Raw genomic sequence first — 22,800 nt, 5'->3', positions numbered from 1 at the left:
ACAGTCACCCATAATCCAGACAAGGATTTTTCATTTTAAATGCTACTAAAACCATTACACAGTATTGACCTTTATGGCTTTGATTTTATTCTACTCATCCGTGTCCCAACCTGCACATTGGTTTGGTGTTACAGTATTTATGCACAATTATTGCAGTTTTTTGGTTTTGGCATTTGTGTAAAGTAGCTAATGTAAACTGAATCACAAAGCTAGAAGCCAAGGTTTTATACTTTAAATATCTTTAAGAATACTTGGGCTAAAAAAATTGCAGAGGAAGGAAGACTCCCAAACTCATTCTATGAGGCCACCGTCACCCTGATACCAAAACCAAACAAAGATACCACTAAAAAAGATAATTACATGGGCTTCCCTGGTGGCGCAGTGGTTGAGAGTCTGCCTGCCAATGCGGGGGACACGGGTTCGAGCCGTGGTCTGGAAGGATCCCACATGCCGCGGAGCGGCTGGGCCCGTGAGCCATAATTACTGAGCCTGCGCGTCTGGAGCCTGTGCTCCACAACAAGAGAGGCGGCGATAGTAGGAGGCCCGCGCACCGTGATGAAGGGTGGCCCCTGCTTGCCACAACTAGAGAAAGCCCTCACGCAGAAACGAAGACCCAACACAGCCATAAATAAAAATTAAAAAAAATTAAAAAGATATCTTAAAAAAAAAAAAAAAGATAATTACAGGCCAATATCACTGATGAACATAGACGCAAAAATCCTCAGCAAAATACTAGCAATTCGAATCCAACAATACATTAAAAGGATCATACACCATGATCAAGTGGGATTTATCCCAAGGATGCAAGGATTTTTCAGTATCCACATATCAATCATTGTGATACACCACATCAACAAATGGAAGAATAAAAATCATATGATCATCTCAATAGATGCAGAAAAGCTTTTGACAAAGTTAAACACCCATTTATGATTAAAAACTCTCCAGAAAGTGGGCATAGAGGGAACCTACCTCAACATAATAAAGGCCATAAACGACAAACCCACAGCTAGCATCATACTTAATGGTGAAAAGCTGAAAGCATTTCCTCTAAGATCAGGAACAAGACAGGGATGCCCACTCTCACCACTTTTATTCAACATAGTTTTGGAAGTTCTAGCTATGGCAATCAGAGAAGAAAAAGAAATAAAAGGAATCCAGTTGGAAAAGAAGAAGTTAAACTATCACTGTTTGCAGATGGCATGATTATATACATAGAAAATCCTAAAGACGCTACCAGAAAACTACTAGAGCTCATCAGTGAATTTGGTAAAGTTGCAGGCTACAAGATTAATAAACAAAAATCTGTTGCATATCTATACACTAACAATGAAAGATCAGAAAGAGAAATTCAAGAAAAAATCCCATTTACCATTGCATCAAAAAGAATAAAATACCTAGGAATAAACCTACATAAGGGGAAAAAGACCTGTACTCCAAAAACTATAAGATGCTGATGCAAGAAATCGAAGAAGACACAAACAGATGGAAAGATATACCATGTTCTTGGATTGGAAGAATCAGTATTGTGAAAACGACTATACTACCCAAGGCAATCTACAGATTAAGTGCAATTCGTATCAAATTACCAATGGCATTTTTCACAGAACTAGAACAGTAATCTTAAAATATGTATGGAGACACAAGAGACCCCGAATAGCCAAAGCAATCTTGAGAAAGAAAAATGGAGCTGGTGGAATCAGGCTCCCTGGCTTCAAACTATACTACAGAGCTGTAGTCATCAGAACAGTATGGTACTGGCACAAAAATAGAACTATGGATCAACGGAACAGGATAGAAAGCCGAGAAATAAACCCATGCACCTATGGTCAATTAATCTATGACAGAGGAGGCAAGAATATACAATGGTGAAAAAACAGTCTCTTCAACAAATGGTGCTGGGAAAACTGGACAGCTACATGTAAAAAACTGAAATTAGATCATTCTTTAACACCATACACAAAAATAAACTCAAAATGGATTAAAGACCTAAATGTAAAACTCCTAGAGGAAAACATAGGCAGAACACTCTCTGACATAAATCGCAGCAATATCTCTTCCAATCCATCTCCCAGAGTAATGGAAATAAAAACAAAAATAAACAAATGGGACCTAATTAAGCTCAAAAGCTTTTGCACAGCAAAGGAAACCATAAACAAAATGAAAAGGAACCCACAGATTGGGAGAAAATATTTGCAAATGATGTGATCTACAAGGGATTAGTCTCCAAAATTTACAAACAGCTCATGTGGCTTAATATCATCAAAACAAACAGCCCAATCAAAAAATGGGCAGAAGACATAAATAGACATTTTTCTAAGGAAGACATATGGATGGCCAAGAGGCACATGAAAAGATGTTTAACATCGCTAATGATTAGAGAAATGCAAATCAAAACTACAATGAGATATTACCTCATAGTCAAAATGGCTATCATCAAAAAATCCACAAACAATCAATGCTGGAGAGGGTGTGGAGAAAAGGGAACCCTCCTACACTGTTGGTGGGAATGTAAATTGATACAGCCACTATGGAGAACAGTATGGAGGTTCCTTAAAAAACTAAAAATAGAACTACCATATGACCCTGCAATCCTACTCCTGGGCATATATCCAGAGAAAAACATGGTCCAAAAGGATACATGCACCCCAATGTTCATTGCAGCACTGTTTACAATAGCCAAGACATGGAAGCAACCTAAATGTCCATTGACAGAGGAGTGGATAAAGAAGATATAGTACAAATATACAATGGAATATTACTCAGCCATAAAAAAATGAAATAATGCCATTTGCAGCAACATGGATAGACCTAGAGATTGTCATACTGAGTGAAGTAAGTCAGACAGAGAAAGGGAAATATCGTACGACATCACTTATATGCGGAATCTAAAAAGAAATGCTACAAATGAATGTATTTACAAAACAGAAGCGGACTCACAGGCCTAGAGAATGAACTTTTGGTTACCGGGGCTGGGGGGGGTGGGGAAGGGTGGAGGGAAGGGATAGTTAGGGAGTTTGGGTTTGACATGCACACACTGCTATATTTAAAAAGGATAATTGACAAGGACCTACAGTATAGCACAGGGAACTCTCCTCGATGTTATGTGGCAGCCTGGAGGGGAGTTGGGGGGAGAAAGGATACATGTATATGTATGCCTGAGTCGCTTTGCTGTGCACCTGACACTATCACAACATTGTTAATCAGCTGTACTCCAAAATAAAATAAAAAGTTAAAAAAATATAAAATAAAATTTGCTCATTAAAAATAACAAATTTATCCCATTCATTCTTTCTTGTGGATTTTTACCTGGACATGATAAGCATCAGATAAGATTAAAAATTATGAGGAATGACTGCTTATGCGGGGGTGGCATTATCTCTTGTGTTGATGAAAATGTTCTAAAATTGGTTCTGGTGTTGATTGCACAAGTCTGTGAATATACTAAAAACCATTGAATTGTGTACTTTAAATGGGAGAATTGTGTGATATATTATCTCAATAAAGTGGTTTAAAAAAAAAGATTAAAAATTAAAGCTAATATTTTAAAAATTAATATATTATTATAGCATAAATTTTTAAACCACTGATTTATTTTTTAGTGTGGTTTCATGGATTTGTATTATGTACACAAGTTGTGTGTGTGTTTGTATATATGCATGCACATATGTGTGAAATTCACTACAGGACACATAAGACAGGAGTGCAGTGTGATACACTAAAATAGAGCCGGATTAGAATTTGGATAGCATGGTCACTAATATTACATTTACCTCTCTGGCCCAGAAATCCTTATCACTAAAATGAATGATTCGTACCAGTTGATTACAAGATTCCTCTCAGCTCTAGACACTTAAAATAAGACTATAATACATTCATGTACTGCAAAGGGGGATAAAAAAAACCAATGACAATGTATCAGTTAAAAAAATGTTATTTAGAGCATATTAATAAAGCAAATACTTATATAAAAAAAAGAATACATGGGCTATAATGTACAGTGTTTTTTTCACGTGAAATGTTAAGATCCTAAGCATTGTCATTTTAAAGAAAACTTATGAATTGCACATCCCATTAGTCATGTTTCAAACTAATTAATTTAATAACCAATAGTTCACGTAGCTTATTAAGTATTTTAATTGCAGTTTTTCATTTAACTCTGTGAATAGGCTGTCTTCTTAAATTTCGTTAATCTTTTTTAAACAACTTTGGTTTTTAAAGTCTAGGGGTATTAGAAATTACTTTTTAGAGCAGTTTATTTAAAAAGACGTTGTAAAATGCTATAAGTCTATATAGACCTTTATAATACGGTTACAGATACTAATTACAAAAGTTTATGAAATGGTTAAAATCCTTAAACCTCTGAAAATTAGTCTGTGGATCCGTCAAGATCACCTAGTTAGTAGGAAAACATTTATTGACACTTGAAATGAGAAACAGAGAGATACTTAAAAACCAAACAATGAAAAACAGTTCTTGCCCTCAAGAAGCTCACAATGGCGGAAAACACAAATAGTAGTAGGCTGAAAATGTACACCAGTATCTGTCCTGTTAAATTTCCCTTTCCCATAACGGGCTGTTTTTGTGTTTTAGCCCTTCCCAGTTTTTGTTATAGTTGCTTAAGAAAAATGTTTTACTGCACTTATAGCCATATGCTTTTAAGCAAAAAATATAACTGTTCCACTTCTAGGAAGTAAGCTTTTGCTGTAATAATAAATTCTGCCTTGGAGCACTTAGGGGTTTTTTTTCCCTAACTAAAGCACAAAGGTTGGAATTTTTATTTCGATGTCACTGGGGAAATTACATTCTTGCACTGATTTACTAGACTACTGGTACTTTTTACTTGTTCATAAGCTTGACATTATGGAGTCTTAAAATAGTAATTTCAGGGTGACATTTGTAAAAGCATATTTCTTTTTTGATTATGCAAGAGAATTTTAAGACATTATTCCTTTTTTATTTGTAAATTTTTGATTTGGTATTTTGTTTGTTTTCTCATTACAAAAATAATGCAGCCTATTGTAAAACATTTGGAAAGTCTGGAAAAGTATTTTTTAAAAGCTGTGCTCTTTGCCACAGACCTTCAATTTGTAAAAAGACACAGTATCTGAGAAGGATAATTATGCAAAGCGCAATAAAACAAGGTGTATATACCTGTATAATACATATGACATATATGTATGATATGTACATATGTATAATACATTTAAATCTTATCATTTCGATCCTATTATACACTGTAATGTGAAACTTGAAATTTAATAGAGGAAGTCTGGTAAAAACCAAAATAGATGCAGGAACCCAATTTTTAGCTTGCTGTATACAGAATGAAAGAGACTATTAATGTAATTTTGAGTAAATACTCTCAACTATGCTAAATAAAATACAGACATTCAATCTTGTAAGAAAATAAAATAATCCAGTGGTTCATTGATTTCCCATCTTCTACAAATGTAGTATAATGTGTTTTTTAAATGAGTTACTGTCTAGTGACCGCATGGTCTTTCAAAAGAGTGCCATTCCCTTTGTGACCTTCAGTAATGTACTGGCCCAAGCTTCAGTTTCTTTTTTTTTTTTTTTTTAATATTTATTTATTTATTTATCTGGTTGGTTGGTTGGTTGCACTGGGTCTTAGTTGTGGTAGGCGGGCTCCTTAGTTGTGGCAGGCGGGCTCCTTAGTTGCAGCTTGCCAGCTCCTTAGTTGCGGCATGCATGTGGGATCTAGTTCCCTGACCAGGGATCATACCTGGGCCCCCTGCATTGGGAGCGTGGAGTCTCATCCACTGCACCACCAGGGAAGTCCCCCAAGCTTCAGTTTCTGCTTCTGAAAAAAAAGGGTGGTGGGGAGGAGGGTAATTAGACTTACCTCGCAGCCTTGCTGTGAGGATTAAGGAAGAGCATATATGAAAGCAAATTCATGTTCAGAGTTTGGCACTTATCAAAACATCAGTGTTTTCTAAAAAGAATACTTGATAACCTTTCTGGAGGATAGTTTCACTATACATGCCAGTAACCTTTCTGGAGGATAGTTTCATTATACATGCCAACAGCTTTAAGATTAAACCCAGAAATAATTATATTCTGTGAATTTATCCCAAGGAAATTATCAGAGATGTGCCAAAGATTTGTGTATAATGCACCATGTCTATAAAGGTGATCTTCCTAGTGATGTTTTTAAGAGGAAATAAGTTTGGATTATAGGGTGGGGGAGAACCTAAATATCCTAATGAGGAGAATGGTGTGTGTACATATATGTATATATCCATCCACACATACAATGGAATACCATAAAATTATGTGGTAGAAGTACATTTAATGACATGGGGAAAGTTTGGGTTACATAACCAAAAAGAAGATTACAAAATTGTATTTAGCATGATTTCATTTATGTAAAAACAAATTTTTAAGTATTTATATGTTAGTCTACTCAGACTGCCCTGACAAAGTACCACAGGCTGGGCAGCTTAAACGACAGAAATTTATTTCTCACAATTCTGGAAGCTGGGAATTCCAAGATCAAGGTGCCAACAAGGCAGGTTTCATTCTGAGGCCTCTTCTCGTGGCTTGTAGGCCCCCACCATCTTCTGTGTGCTCACATGACCTCTTCTTTGTGCCTGTTGGGGAGAGAGCAAGAGAGCAAGCCTTCTCATGCCTCTTCTTCTAAGGATACTAATACTGTCAGGTCAGGACTCCACCCTTATGACCTCATTTAACCTTAATTTCTTCCTTAGAGGCCCCCATCTCCAAATACAATCACACTGCGGATTAGAACTTCAACATATGAACTTTGGCAGGGGGGAGGGGGGCGGAGGGCGGGGGATTTGCAAACATTTAATCCATGACAGTGTAATACCTTACAACTAGTTGGTAACAGTATCTGGATGGTTGGGTTAAAGTGATTTTTTTTTCTTCTTTTTATTCCTTTATATTTTTAAGTTTTTTCTATAATAACATATACTCAGAATATTCACAAATATATATAGTAAGTGATTGGTAGATTAGTGGTTGCTTTGGGCCGGGGTTGGGAATTGGGCATGATAGCTAAAGGGCACAGAGTTTTTTTATTGTGGTGATGAAAATTGATTGTGTTGATGGTTGCACAATTCTGGGAATTTACTAAAAACCATTGAAAAGGACACTTTAAATGGGTGAATGCTATGGTGTGTGAATTACATCTCACTAGAGTTGCTACAAAAATGTGTGTGTGAAGGGAGTTTGGGAAATACTGTAGATCTGTTTATTAGCACATATAGTCACTACATCCAGTATATTCTCCCACATTGCACATTATTGTCTTCACTTTTGACTACTACTTAGTTTTTCTCAGTGAAGATCTATCCATTTATGTAGCAAGCATTGCTATCAACAGGAATCTGTATACTTGGAAGTGGAAGGTGTATGCATGTAAAACAGCTAAAGGACAGTGAAAAGAACTGTATACTAGAATGTTGAATGGAATTTTATGTGCTATAAGATTATTAAGATCAAAGAAGCCTTCTGTGAAGATGATAGGTGAGAACCTAGATCCTTAAAAGATGGTTAAGATTTAGACAAACCAAAATGAATAGTGGTATAACATTCCAGGAGGGGGAGGCCGTGATCATAGTAATAAAGAATGACCAGATAGTAAGAAGTAGAAACTAACTCATCTTCTGGTACTGTTTTGAAGATTAATAAGAGAGAATATTGATAGTATCCACTGATAAATGGGCATCTATGGCAAAGAAAAGATTTTGTCAGTGACCCAATAACTGAAGATACTTACTGAATTAGTCAGGATTCTCCAGAGAAGCAGCACCAATAGAATATAGAGAAAAAGAAAGAGAGAGAGAGATTTATTACAAGGAATTAATTCATGCAGTTACAGAGGCTCACAAGTCCAAAATCTGCAGAGCCAATGTCCAAGTTTGAGGCCAGCAGGCAGTTGTAGAACCAGGAAGAACTGATGTCCAGTTCATCAGGCAGGAAAAGCTGATGTTCTAGTTTGAAGGCCATCAGACAGGAGAATTCTTACTCAAGAGAGGGTCTGGCTTTTGTTCTCTTCAGGCCTTCTACTGGTTAGATGAGGCCCACACACATTATGAAGAGCAATCTGTTTTACTCAGTTTACTGATTAAATGTTAATGTTATCCAAAATCACCCTCACAGAAACACCTAGAATAATATTTAACCAAATATTTGGGCACCTCATGACCCAGTCAAGTTGACACATAAAATTTACCATCACACTTACTGTTTACTTTCTTCATCAAAGTGAGTCTATGATCAAATGTATAGTTTAAGAAGATGGATTTTGCAGCAGTGTTCAGAAGAAAAAAATAGACGTTCATCAAAAGAAATAGATGTTCTGACCTGAGAGGTCGGGCTGAGGGTAACCAGTGGAACACACCAGTCATCCAGGTGTGAGCTGATAAGACAGTAGAAAGAAAGTTGTAGCAATGGGTGTACGGAGGAAATAAGGTTAAAGCATATAGCTTGGTGAGATTTTACATAGGTATACTCCCTTGTAGCCGCACTCCAATCAAGATAAAATATTTCCAGTACCCCAGAAGGGTCCTTCATATTCCCCTGCAAAAGTATAACCACTGTTCTGATCTCTGTCACCATAGATTAGTTTTTCCTTTTCTAACTGTCATATAAATGTAATCAGATGGTATGTACTCTCTGTGTCTGACTTCTTTTGTTCAGTAGTATGTCTATGAAATTCATCTAACGCATACATTTGTAAATAGAATCTTACTGAACATATTTGCCTTTGTCTTATTTTTTTACCTTAGCAAGAGAGTATAAACACCCTTTCATGTCAGCACTTAACAGGTCTCTCGCATTGTTTAATAGCTCCATGTCATTCCATAGTACTGTAGATGTTCCATAATTTATTTAGCATTTTCTCTCTTAGTGGACACATAGTTTCCAATATTTCATAGACATGAAATTGATGAGTTGAGGGGCTATGTTTTTAGTGTTAATAGATAATGCCAAATTACCTTTCCCAACAGTCATAGACATTTATATCCCACCAGCATGACACTGTGCAGTTTACCACATATTCATCTGAGAGCTCTAAATTTTTATTTCTCTAACAAATTTGTTTTTAAAATAAGTAATACATGCAAATGATGAAAAAATACAGAAGAGTCTAATAGTGCAAAGTAAGTCCCTTTTTTACCCATGTTTCCCAGTGGTCCAATTCTTTTCCCCAAAAGCAACCTCTTCTTTGTGTCTGTCCAAGATATTTTATACACATACAAGCACATATGTTTATATGCTTTTATTTTACATAAATGGTAGTTCTAGACTTTATTTTCTCCACTTAACAATATATCTTGGAGATTATACCATAACAATATAATCTAGAGCTACCTCATTTTAACTACTGAATAGTATCATGTAGTATGGATACAGCATAATTTAATGAGTTTCTTATTGACAGATACCAGCTTATTTTCAGTCTCTTGTTATTATAATTAACGCCACAGTGAATATCCTATAGAATAAATTCCTAAAAATTGAATTACTAAAAAGTAATATATGTACACTTTATAAATATGCTCTATTGAAATATACTTACAGAAAAGTGTACATAAGTACACAGGTGTATAAATTTTGACAAAGTAAATGCACACATATAAGTACACCCAAATCAAGAAAAACATGATTCCAGCAACCAGAAGCTTCCTCATGCCCACCCTTTTCATTACTAACCCAGTTCACCTACAGGTAACCACTAATTTAATTTCCAACACCTTAGATTAATTCTGCCTGGTTTTGAACTTTTTAACAGGTGTCCCTTCATAGAAATCATATCAGTTTATACTTCCACTTACAGTATAGGAGAATGCACATTTCCTAACACCTTCACCAACCCAATGGATTATTAAACTTTCTAAGTTTTGCCAGTTGTAAAGTGAAAGTATTGTCTTATTTTGCATTTTTCTTATACTGAGTAAAGTTCAGCATCTTTCCATATGTTCAAGAGCCATTTGTATTTTTATTTCTATGAATGGTCCTTGTCCTTTTTCATTTACTTATTGATTTATAAACATACCATAGTATATATTAGGGAAATTAATCCTTTGAGATATATGTTGTAAATATTCTTTGTAGTTTGTCATTTATCTTTGATTCTATTTTTCCTACAGACATTTTTATTGGTCTTTCATATTTTGCCTTTCTGTTAGGTATAAAATTGATTTTTTTCCTGCCTAGTGAGGTTGAGTGTCTTTCTTCCTGGTTTTTTGCTTATTTATACTTTCTCTTCTGGGTATTGATATCCTTTGTTTTTATTGGATTATCATCTTCTAACCCATATCTGGAAGCTCTTTGTATATTGGCAATAATATCTCTTTGTAATGTATTTTTTTTAAAGTTCACAGCCCTTTGTCATTAGTTTTTTTTTAATTTTATGGTATTTTTAAAAATTTTATAACAGCTTTGTTGAGATATAATTTACATACCATACCATTTGCCTGTTTCAAGTATACAATTCAGTGGCTTTTAGTATATTTACAGAATTGTACCAACACGACCACAGTCGGTTGTAGAACGTTTTCATCACCACAGAAGAAACCCTGTACCCTTTTTTATTTTTTATTTTTTTAACTTTTTATTTTATATTGGAGTATAGTTGATTAACAATGTTGTGATAGTTTCAGGTGTACAGCAAAGTGATTCAGTTATACATGTATCTATTCTTTTTCAAATTCTTTTCCCATTTAGTTTGTTACATAATATTAAGCAGAGTTCCCTGTGTTACACAGTAGGTTCTTGTTGGCTATCCATTTTAAATATAGCAGTGTGTACATGTCAATCCCACACTCCCTAACTATCCCTTCCCCTCACCCTCCCCACCCCACCGTAACCATAAGTTCTTCTCTAAGTCTGTGAGTCTGTTTCTGTTTTGTAAATAAGTTCGTTTGTATTTCCTTTTAGATTCCTCATGTAAGCGATATCATATATTTCTTTCTCTGACTTGATTCACTCAGTATGACAAAAGTAAAAATAGAGCTACCAATCATCCTGAAACCCTGTACCCTTTAGCCAGCACCCTCAATCCCCATCCCCAGGCAACCACTACTTTCTGTATCCATAGATTTGTCTATCCTGAATATTTCATATAAATGGGATCATATAATATGTGGTCTTTTGTGACTGACTTCTTCCACTTAGCATAATGTTTTCAAGATCCATCTATGTTGTAGCATCAGTACTTTATTCCTTTTAATTGTCAAATATCCCACTATATGAATATACCTGCCACATTTTGTTCATCCATCAGTTGATGGACATTTGGATGGTTTCTCCTTTTTGGCTATCATGAATGATACTGTTGTGAACATCATGTACAAGTTTTTGTGTGGACATATATTTTAATTCCTCTTGATGTATACCTAAGAATGGAATTGCTGGGTTAAATAGGAACTCTTTGTTTATCTTTTTAAGGAATTGCCAGACTTTTCCAAAGCAGCTGGACCATTTTACATTCCCACCAGAAATGTATGAGGGTCCAGTTTCTCCACATCTTCACCCAAATTTGTTTTTATCTGACTTTTTGATTATACCCATCCTAATGGGTGTGAAATGGTATCTCATTGTGGGTTTGTTTTGTTTTTTTACAATCTTAACCATTTTTTTGTGTGTGGTAAAAAAACATGTAACATAAAATTTACTATCTTAACCATTTTTAAATGTACAGTTCAGTAGTGTTAAGTATATTCACATCGTTGTGAAACAGATCTCCAGAACTTTTTCATCTTGCAAATCTGAAACTCTGTACCCATTTAACAACTGCCCCTTTTCCCTTCCCGTCAACCCCTGGTAACCACCATTCTACTTTGTTTCTCTGAATTTGACAAGTTTAGATACCTCATGTAGGTGATATCATAGAGTATTTGTCTTTTTATTACTGGCTTGCTTAGCATAATGTCCTCAAAGTTCATCCATGTTGTAACATGTGACAGGATTTCTTCCCGTTTTAAAGTTGAATAATACTCCATTGTGAGTGTGTACCACATTTTGTTTATTCGTTCACCTGCCAATGGACATTGATTTGGGTTGCTTCCACCTCTTGGATATTGTGAATTGTGTACATTTCATTGTGGTTTTGGTTTGCATTTCCATGATCACTAACGATGCTGAGCATCTTTTCATGAGCTTTTTGTATGTCTTCATCATCTTTGGAGAAATGCCTGTTCAGGTCCTTTGCCCATTTTTTAATTGGGTTGTCTTTTTATCATTGTAGTGTAAGAGTTCTTTATATTAGTAGTGTCTTTGCCAAATGTAATTTTCATGTTATGAATCAATGTCTAACTTTATTTTCCTCCAAGTAGCCAATTATCCAGTACCATTTATTGAATAATCCATCTTTTCCCTCCTTTAACAAGTATTTATTGAGCAAATACATTTGGCTAAGCCCTGCAAGAATGATTAAAACAATGCAGAGCTTACATACTGGTACAAAGACAGACTTTTGAATAAATAATATACTGTTTAGCAAGATAATGTTTTAATGAAGGTTTAGGAAAATCATTTGGGGACAAGTGAAAAAGAAGTACCAATGTCTGCCCAGAGTTGAGGGAAGAGGAACCAAAAGGAGAGGGAGAAGTAAGGTCATGGAGTGTTTGGGAATAAAAGAGTGATAACTAGGCACTATGCTGGGGTAAGGAACTTAAACATTGAAAACTGATTTGCAAGTATAAAACATTTATTTCACTGTTTCCTCAGGTCGAATTTAATATAAACATACTATAGTAAATAAACAAGTATCTTCTTTTGTGATGAAATATGTCATGTTCATTTCTTGATGCCTTTGCAGTTTATATACCCTGCCTAAGTATAATATTTATATTAGAATGATTATCATTTCACATTTGTAAAATATAAATAAACATAAGGAACCATTTTCCTATGGATATATTTGAACTAACCAATAATCACAATTATTATTGGTACAGTTCATGCTTATTGAGCAGTATTATCAGCTGTCTTCCTTTAATTTATAACATATAGCATATTTAATAAAACATAAAGTCTGCCTTCTTACAAAGGAATTACTTCACATGAGGTGGTAGTAGTGTAGTTATGTTTCAAAATTCATGTTAGTTATAGAAAGAATGTTCAGATATCCTAACCTTTTCTTTTTTGGTAATTATAGAATAAATATGTCATTAATTATTTTTGTATATTTGTTATAGACCCATCAATTATTTTACAGTTATGTTCTCCATAAAAGTTATCAAGGGAGCCCAAACTCTTTTACCCAGAAAATTTGACTAGATAAATTGAAATAGTCTAGTTTGATATGAAGTGTTAAATGTTCTATTTGGTTTTTTCAGTATAAATTATAATTGGTTTGCATTTGGCACTTCTCTGTCAGATTCTAAGTCATCCTTGGAATGTAGCTAACCAATTGGAAAATAGGACCAACAGTAGGTATGATATTATAACTGTAATTAATTATATCACCTGTATATTTCACAAAATGGCAGCAGCTTGACTGCTTAATAAAGGCTTTTGAAATATTGGCATAAAATGAACAAAAGAAATTTAATTTACTCAGATCTAAAGAAATTGAATTGGTTTTTGCTTGACCATGAATCAATAGCGCATATTAATATTATAACAGTAATAATAGGCTTTTTTTAATTTTTCCACAGTTCTTAGTGGTCTCTGTCCTAATGAATGTCCTCGTAAGATAACAGTAAGTAACCTTAACTCTCAGTTGTAAATATTTCTGTGAAAGTTCTCTGCATGATAGATACACACAAAATAGTTGTTATAGGTTAAATCAAATTGATGTTACTTTTAGAAGTTATTGAAGTATCCTTCAGTGCTCAAGTAAAGTTTACTGGGAATAAAGTACCTTTCCTAAAAACTGTCTCACCTCAAGGTTCACTTCCTTAATGAAGTCTTTTCTGATACTCTTGGAAAAATGAACACACCTCCCACTATTTCTGGGCATACTGCTGCCATTTTGACATATATAATACTTTTTAAAATTATTTATTTATTATTTATTTATTTATTATTTGGCTGCATCAGGTCTTAGTTGCAGCACACGGGATCTTTCTAGAGCGTGCAGGCGTAGTTGCCCCGCGGCATGTGGTATCTTAGTTCCCCAGCCAGGTGTCAAACCCACATCCCCTGCATTGGAAGGCGGATTCTTAACCACTAGACCACCAGGGAAGTCCCTTGGCATGTATAATACTTGATCACACTTTATCTGTTTATATTTAATGCCTCTCCCCAGGCTGTAATCCTTTGAGGTCAAGAACCATGCCATCTTTGTATACCTCGTTCATAGCACAGGGTCAAGCATATAGTAGACAATTAATGAATTTTTTGGTTTAATCTTAATATTGACTTGCTGTCTAATGGAATGTTTCCATGAAATAACAGAATGTGAAAATAATTAGGCTTTGGTTTTGAAATTGCCAGTTCATGTAAATTGTAATAAGAATATTACATTATATTTAAAAGCATGAGCGTGTGTGTGTGTGTGTGTGTGTGTTTGTGTTTGTGTTGGTATATCCCTATTTGAGCCCTCATAGTAACCCTTGTTACATAAGAAATTATCCCCCATTTGAAGATGAGGAAACTTGAGGCTCAGAGAAATAAATTATCCAAAGTCATAGAGCCATTAAGTAGTGGAACTAGAACACAGAACTAGCTGTTCTGATTATAGTGTCATATTTTTACTACACCTTTAAAGCACTGCTTCATTATCAATGTTTTATGTATGGTTGGGAAACTTCCCATATATAAGACATGTGGAAGCAGACCCTGACCCAGAGATTTGCGCGCAAAGATTTAATCTAGACTCTTCTTGAGAGCAAGACTTCTGGAGTAGTGAGGAAAGCAGGTCTATGAGATGTGAAGCAAGGCTGGTTTTTCAAAGATGGCCCAGATGGAAGCAAAAGGGCCATGCCTTTGTATTCTGCATTAGACACTGCATGCAGGCAGTCCCCAGGAAGGGGTTATAATTTGTACAAGCCAGCTCCCTTTGGCTGAGAACAATTTTTAGGTAAGAACCTAGCTGTGAGCTATCAGCAACCAACACTTGGAGCAGCTCGGGGAATATTGCCTCAGTCCTGAAGGGAAGGTCTGGACTGTGTCACCACATCCACTGTGAACTATATGAGTGCCTGTTCAAACCTATCTGCTTTCATATCATTATAAAAATGTAGATATAGTAGGGGAGGGTCTGAGGAGGAGAGATGCAGAGGGTATGTCAGAACTCTTTGTACTTTCCGATTAATTTGGCTGTGAATCTAAAACTGCTATAAAAATAAAGCCTATTTTTTTTAATCAAGTGCAAGTCTGATTAATTGGAGGCCAAAGATTAACTTGGTTATTCAGGTATTGTCTACCCAGTTTGTGAAATATTCAGACCCTTTGTTCCTCTTCTTTTCTCTGATTGACCATATTCCCATCATGTGGCTCTTTCATTACCTCGTCAAGCAAAGAACTTTTAAAAAGTTGAAATTGAACCCACTCATTTTACCCACAAGTTCTAGCAGAAAATTTGATAGGAAAGGCTGTTTGCTTAAGGCAGGTTTTACTTCTAAGATCACTATTGCTCCCATTCTCCTTATCTTAAACTAAAAGTCACTTCTATCATATGGAGAACAGAGTCATTTAGAAAGTCACGTAAGTAAAGTGCAGCATGCACATTCTTACAATGATTATCCTAACAGTCCAGCACCTTTGGGCTTTTCTGCAGCTGATACGTCTGCCTCCCATTCATCCATTTATTACTTTCTTTGAAGTTCAGATCCTGTCGAACTGCCTTTCACATCTATCATTTTCCTTCCCCACTGATGTCATAGATCACAATTTTATGACAACCTAAAAGAAACAAGTGCACACTATACTCCCCCAGTTTTCCATATATCAAATGTATTCCCACTTGTAAAATCATTTCATGATAAAGTGAGCCTTCTTCATATTGTTTTGACATCAGATCCACTTGATCGTAGTCTGTTATGTAAGATATGACCCAGTGTGAGACTAAGAGGAAAAATGTGCGTACCATATGATATTCTTTATCACTTGAGTTAAATTATGAATTGAATAAATGCTCTTCTGTTGCCTATATATTCCTACCTGCTACAGGCAACCTATCTGATATATGGAGAGAGGATAGAATATTCAAATCAGCAACTAATCTCACCCAAATTCCTTTATTTCCATGCTGAAAACCCCAGAGTCTTTCATTTTCATTCAACTATGGCTACTTACTCCCGTGGCCATATGGTGGACCTTATCTACCAGAAATGTTTTACTTTTGAAATCTCAGTACCATCCATCAACTCTCTGATCAAAAACTATTTTCCCAGCCCTCTCACTCTTGTTATTATAACTGTACCTATTCAACTTTAAGTCTATTAGTTTCTTGACCTGTATCAACCTGTTTTCTTTACCTCCTTATTTAGCTACCGTATATCAACCATCACTTTTGCCACTACCTTTAACTCCCATAAAGCACTCTCCTTTTACTCTACCTGCCTGGCAAAATTACAACCCTGGGTTGTTAATCCAGCTATCTCTCTTGTTGACTCCTAGATCTAAGCTACTGGGCATTTCTAAAGAAAAATATACAGCCCTGAATATTGTCAACACCAATGATTCATAGTCATCAGCCTCAAATGAGCATTCCTAATTGTATCATAGTCTTATATGGATCCCTGGACACCCTTTTCTCCCATTCATTTTCCCGAGTTACTTTCAGGATTTTCTCTGTGTCTTTGATTTTCTGCTGATTGAGTATGAAATGTATAGGTATAGGTTTTTAGGTATTTTTCCTGTTTGGTGTTCTCTAAGCTTCCTGGATCTGTAGTTTGATGTCTGTCACTAATTTTGGAAAATTCTCGTATTATTTCTTCAAATATTTCTTCTGTTCTTTTCTCTCCTTTTCCTTTTTTTTTTTTATAAATTTATTATTTTTGGCTGCGTTGGGTCTTCGTTGCTGCATGTGGGCTTTCTCTAGTTGCAGCAAGTGGGGGCTACTCTTCGTTGCAGTGCGCAGGCTTCTCATTATGGTGGCTTCTCTTGTTGTGGAGCACAGGCTCTAGGCACGTGGGCTTCAGTAGTTGTGGCACACGGGCTCAGTAGTTGTGGCTCACGGGCTGTAGAGCACAGGCTCAGTAGTTGTGGCTCACAGGCTTAGTTGCTCTGCAGCATGTGGGATCTTTCTGGACCAGGGCTTGAACCCGTGTCCCCTGCATTGGCTGGTGGATTCTTAACCACAGCACCACCAATGAAGTCCCTTCTTCTTTTCCTTTTGGTAGTCCCACAACGCATATGTTACACCTTTGTGTATGTAACCTTTGTGTAATTGTTCATGGATATTCTTTTCCAAATTTTCATTAGTTTTTCTCTTTGCAATTCAGTTTTGGAGGTTTCTATTGATATATCTTCAAGTTTACTGATCCTTTCATCTTCTGTGTCCAGTCTACTGATGAGCTCATCAAAGGCATTCTTCATTTTTATTGTGGTATTTTTTATTTCTACCATTTCCTTTTGATTCTTTCTTAGAGTTTCCATCTCTCTGCCTACATTAACAATCTTTTCTTGCATGTTCTCTACTTTTTTCCATTAGAGCCTTTATCATATTAAGTATTAAATTTCTGGTCTGGTAATTCCAACATCCCTGCCATATCTGAGTCTGGTTCTGATGCTTGCTTTGTCTATTCAAACTTTGTTTTCTGCATTTTAGCATGGCTTAAAATTTTTTTCTTGAGAGCCAGACATGATGTATTGGGTGAAAGGAACTGTGGTAGATAAGCCTTCACTATGAGGATTTATGTTTATCTGCTAGGAGTTAGACTGTGTTACTGTTTGCAGTAGCTATGCTGTCAAGAGGCAAAATTTTCCTCTAGTGTCTTTCTTTTGTCTCTTCTGTTGTCTTTGTGTCACCCTACAGACTTCCTCTTAAATGGGTCTGAAGTTTGCAGTTCTTTTAACTGTAATCTCATTATTAGACAGGAGCCCAGTTGATGTGGTGGTGAGGTATAAGACTATGGTAGGAGAAGCATCCTGTCATCCTGTGTCTCAGTTTTTTAGTGAGCCTGTGTCCCTGGGCTGTGACTTGAACAAGTGCTTCTCAGCTTGCCCTCCTCTATAGGTTAAACAGGGAGTCTAGAGGGGGCTGAAGTTAGGTATTTCCTTTCCCCCAGGTTGATTAGGTTTTGGTAAATCCCAAGTTACTTAAGCTCTAGTAAAATAGTTTTCCTTAAGGGCAAGCTGTTGTGGAGAACAGAGAGCTCTGGGCATATTTTTAACTGGTTACTTTCCTCTCTGTGCTAGAAGCATGAGGGTTTTTTCCCCCAATCTTCCTCTTGAGAATTTGATGGAACTCCTGGAGGTAAAACTTGCAAAAGTGTAGCTCCCCTAAGACTGCCTCGCTTTCTCCCCCAGAGTTTTGAACTCTCAAACTAGTTCACACTGATTCTCCGGTAATGTCACAATCACAGTTTAAGTGTTCCTGCCAGTACTGGCTCTAGTTTCAGTCTTCTGGTTCTGGGCTTCTGCTCCCAGTAAGCTGTGATTCTCTGTATCCACCTCTCCAGTTTTCAGGGTAGTAGTTTGCTCTGTGACCTTAGTTCTCTGATGGATCAAAGCAGAGTTGATTTTCAGTTTCTTCAGCTTTTTTTGTTGTGAGTACAGCAGTGATGACTTCCAAACTCTACGTGTCGGGCCAGAAAGAAGCTCTCCTTGCATTTTTATCAGTATTGCTTTATTTTGTTTGTTAATTTCTTACAACTTTATTGCAGTATAATTGACATGCAATAAGCTGCACATATTTAATATTTCAATTTGATGTTATGACATATATAGTATATATGTATATATACACTATACCTTCTTAATGGAGATATATAGATGATAGATAGATAGATAATTAATGTCGAAATAATGAATATATCATATCCAAAAGTTTTTTTGTGCCCCTTGGCTATCCCTCCTTCCCACCTTCCTTGACCCTCCTTCCCTATCCCACTCTTCCTCAGGCACCACTGACAGGTTCTCTGTCAGTGTAGCTTTATTTTAAAAGTTGTTTTTGTTTTCTTACTTCATGACTTTTTCAAGATATTTTCCTCTGTGACATTTATTGCTCTTTACCATGAATTCTTTTTTTAACTTTTTTTGGAAAATTTTTAAATACATATAAAAATATACACTAGTATAATAAAACTCCTTGTGCCCATACTACCATCCAGCTTTTAACACTATCCTCATATACCCAGTCTTATTTCACCTATGCCCCCACCTACTACTTGTCCCCCTTATGGCCCCTCTTAGATTATTGTAAGGCAAATTCATCATATCTTATATTCTGTAAATACCTCACTGTGAGGTAAGGACTTTACATGTGAGGCTGGAAATTCTTATTCTTCATAAGAACTATTTTATGTTCTTCCCAATTTTCCCTTACAGCCAATCCCAACTTCCAGTTCTTAGAAATTCACCTTGCCTCCTACCTCAAAGAGAAAATAAGAATGTAAAATGGGAATTTCTTCAACTATCTGCAGTAACTTTGGGGAAATTATTTAACCCTTGTTAAGTCTCTTTCTCCACATCAATATAATGGGGAAAGTCATAGTACCCGCTTATATTAGTTTCATATTGCTGCTAACAAAGTACCATAAAATTAATGGCTTAAAACAACAGAGATTTATTCTTATACATTTGAGGTCAGAACACTGAATGTGCTTCATGAGCTGAAATCGAGGTGTCAGCAGGGCTCCATTCCTTCTGGAGGCTTTGGGGAGAATCCATTCCCTTGCCTTTCACATCTTAAAGCCACCTACATTCCTTGGCTCATGGCCCCTTCCTCCATCTCCAAACCCAACAGTGTAGCATCTTCCAGTCACTGACCCTAACCCATCTCGCCTTCCTCTTTCACTTATAAGGACCCTTGTGATTACATTGAGCCCACACACCCTGATAATCCAAGATAATCTCCCCATCTCAAGATCCTTAATCATGGATGCTTGCTTCAGCAGCACATATACTAAAATTGGAACGATACAGAGAAGATTAGCATGGCCCCTGTGCAAGGATGACATGTAAATTCATGAAGTGTTCCATATTTTTAAGAGAAAAAAAGATCCTTAATCACATCTGCAAAGTCCATTTGCAACATAAGGAAATACATTTAGCAGGTTCTGGGAATTAGGATGCGAACCTCTTTAGGGCATGAGTTTTCTGCTTACCACACTCCCACCTAAGTTTTTTATTAAGATTAGAGGAATTAATGTAGGTAAATCACAGTGGAGGCCTAATATACAATAAATATTCAAAAAGTGTATCTGCTTTTATTTGTCAAGGTTAATGTTTCTTCCCTGCCTCTATAACATCCCTTTATTAGTAAGGATAATGAGTTCCAAATATTTGAGAAATGTTGGTGTCTGTCTGCCTTCAGAATAGGACTAGAGGTCTACTTGACTTCTTGATTTTTTCTTGTCTTATTTTCTTATCTAATATGTATTAAATCTTTTTTAATACATATCATAGAATTTATGAAATCTGAATATGGAGGATATCAATATTTTCAGTGAAAGCTACCATAAACATCTGTGAATCAGAAGAATATATTCCTATTTCCTAATTTTTTCTTTAAATACTCAGCTTATTTTTTGACTTTTTTATCCTCAGCATAAGGCATATTTTGGCCTTCTTCTGTGTTAGTGGAGATTATAGCTTCTTTCCCTGTCACTTGGTAATTCTTTTTACCAAAGCCTGGTGCCTTTTCCCACTTTATAAATTATGAGTTTAGAAGCAAGCAGATGAGTACTTTTCCGTTTGAACAGCAGAAGAGTTTAGAAGTAGTCCTTTAATACTCTATATACAAAAAGAGTCTGTGCACATTCCTTTTAAATACCTCCATGAGGGCAGAGATAGTATCAGTTTTGCTTGCCAGTGTATTATAGAACCTAGCACAGGACCTTATGTTTAACAGTTTGTCAGTTGCCTTCTGTAGCACTAAAATGTAATCCGTTCATCCACACCCATCTCTTTTCCTTTTTCCCTTGACTAAAAATCAGTGCACCAATTATGCTGTGGGTCCTACCTACCTCTCAGGGACCTCATTCCATTGCTTATTCTATCTGGCCTGTGTATTCAACTCCACTTCCCTGTCAGTGCCTTCTCTTCAACATTTAAGAATGCACAAATCTCTCTTATATATAAATGCATATACAAGTACCTTCCAAAACCCCACGTCCCCTCTGGCCACTGCCTAATCCCTGTTTGCTCTTCCAGCCAAACTTCTTGAGTTGTGTACAGTAGAATCTCTCCAGTTTACTTCCATATCCTTAACCCGCTGTTGTAATCAAGCCTTTGGCGTCACGCCACTGAAAACTGCCCTTGATTCTGCTGACCAATTTTAGGAACACTCCCTTTCCTTGGCTTCCTTTACGCTCTCCTTTCCTCGATCCCCTTTTACTTCTCTGGCCATTCTCCCAGGTTCCTTTATGGATGTTTCCTCTGGCCATCCTTTAAATGTTGCTGTGTCTCAGGGTTCCAATCCTAAGTTCTCTTCTCACTCTATGTGTACTATTGAAGTATTTCAGTCTCTCTCCTGGCTTTTTTTTGTTTTCTATTTGTAATACTGATTACTCCCAAATCTATTTACCAGCTGTCTCTCCTGAGCTTCAGACCTTTCTATCTGAGTGTCTTACAGGGACCTCTAAAACTGAAATCTAGTGTGTCCCCACAAAAACCCACTCCTCTTCTCATGTTCCCTATCTCAGTTACCTCTTCCTTTCCCTCACCCCTCAAATCTACTAGATTATTATTCTCTCCCTTTAACTGTTCCTTCTCTCTATCCTGTTACTTTAGTTGAGCTATCATCATTTTTGGCCTGACTGGAGTCATCTGAGCCATCCTTCAAAAAGCAACCAGAGTGATCTTTCTAAAATACAAACCTTCAGTGACTGCCCTGTGCCCTTGAGAAATGGTTCTAATTTAGTTTATTGAGTTAAAGCCTCTGTTTATCTCTTCAGCCTTATCCCTCGCTGTTCCTCCTCACACCCTCTCCCAGCTCTCTGTCACCCACACTGCACTACTTGTTCTGTGTGCTCTCTCACTTGCATATTATTCCTCTACCCTGAAGCCTCTTCTTCTCATCTTCTCCAGAGTCTTTCCTGTGATCTTCAGGTGAGCTCTTAGATGATATTTCCTGTGAGAATCATTCCCTGGCTCCCCTTTGACATAGGACTAGACAAATGTTCTGTTGTTTCTTAGCACTCTATGCTTAGTTAGTCCTACTACTTACCACTTCTGTTATGTAGTTGGTGAGTTATCTGTGTTAAGTCCTTGAAGAGGAAAGGCTGTGCTTGTTTATTATTATTCTGTCCTTACTCCCTAACATAGTGCCTTACACATAATATGATAAATATTTGAGGTATTAATAAATGAGCTTTCCCTAAAATTTGGGGTTTTTTTTAATGGTCCATCATTGATAAATTTACCATACCATCTCTTACCAAAATCACATATTCACTGTTAAGTGTGAACACTTGCAAAATAAATTACAACTTATTCACAAGAGAAATGCACTCTGCAAAGCCCTGATATAAAGGGAAAACATCCCTTATTAATGTTCCCAGAGATATGTCTTTTTACAGACCTTACAAAGGAAAATTATCTTACAGTTTTAACAGGAAAATAACCAAAATTAAAGAAAATAATATATTGAATTTAACGTCTTGAAGAAATGAATAAGGAACAATATAAAAATTTCAACATTGAACTAAATTGAGCAATGCAACTAACACTAATGAAGATAAGGAAAAA

General features: G+C 36.2%; 1 protein-coding gene and 1 non-coding gene across 2 annotated transcripts in view; both read left to right on the top strand.

The window, feature by feature from the left end:
* The window catches only part of ITFG1 (integrin alpha FG-GAP repeat containing 1), a 262,992-nt gene that overhangs the window by 187,631 nt on the left and 52,561 nt on the right, over positions 1 to 22,800 (top strand). Inside the window, exon 13 of the mRNA XM_036832521.1 lies at positions 13,656 to 13,699. Within this exon, the coding sequence (XP_036688416.1) occupies positions 13,656 to 13,699 (44 nt within the window). The remainder of the gene's footprint in view (positions 1 to 13,655; positions 13,700 to 22,800) is intronic.
* LOC118885987 lies at positions 19,995 to 20,097 on the top strand. Its single transcript, XR_005017619.1, has one exon. It is a non-coding gene; the product is annotated as a U6 spliceosomal RNA (small nuclear RNA).

Source organism: Balaenoptera musculus, chromosome 19 (assembly GCF_009873245.2).
Source record: "Balaenoptera musculus isolate JJ_BM4_2016_0621 chromosome 19, mBalMus1.pri.v3, whole genome shotgun sequence".
NCBI classification, from domain to species: Eukaryota; Metazoa; Chordata; class Mammalia; order Artiodactyla; family Balaenopteridae; genus Balaenoptera; species Balaenoptera musculus.
This window is presented reverse-complemented; position numbering and strand designations above follow the sequence as displayed.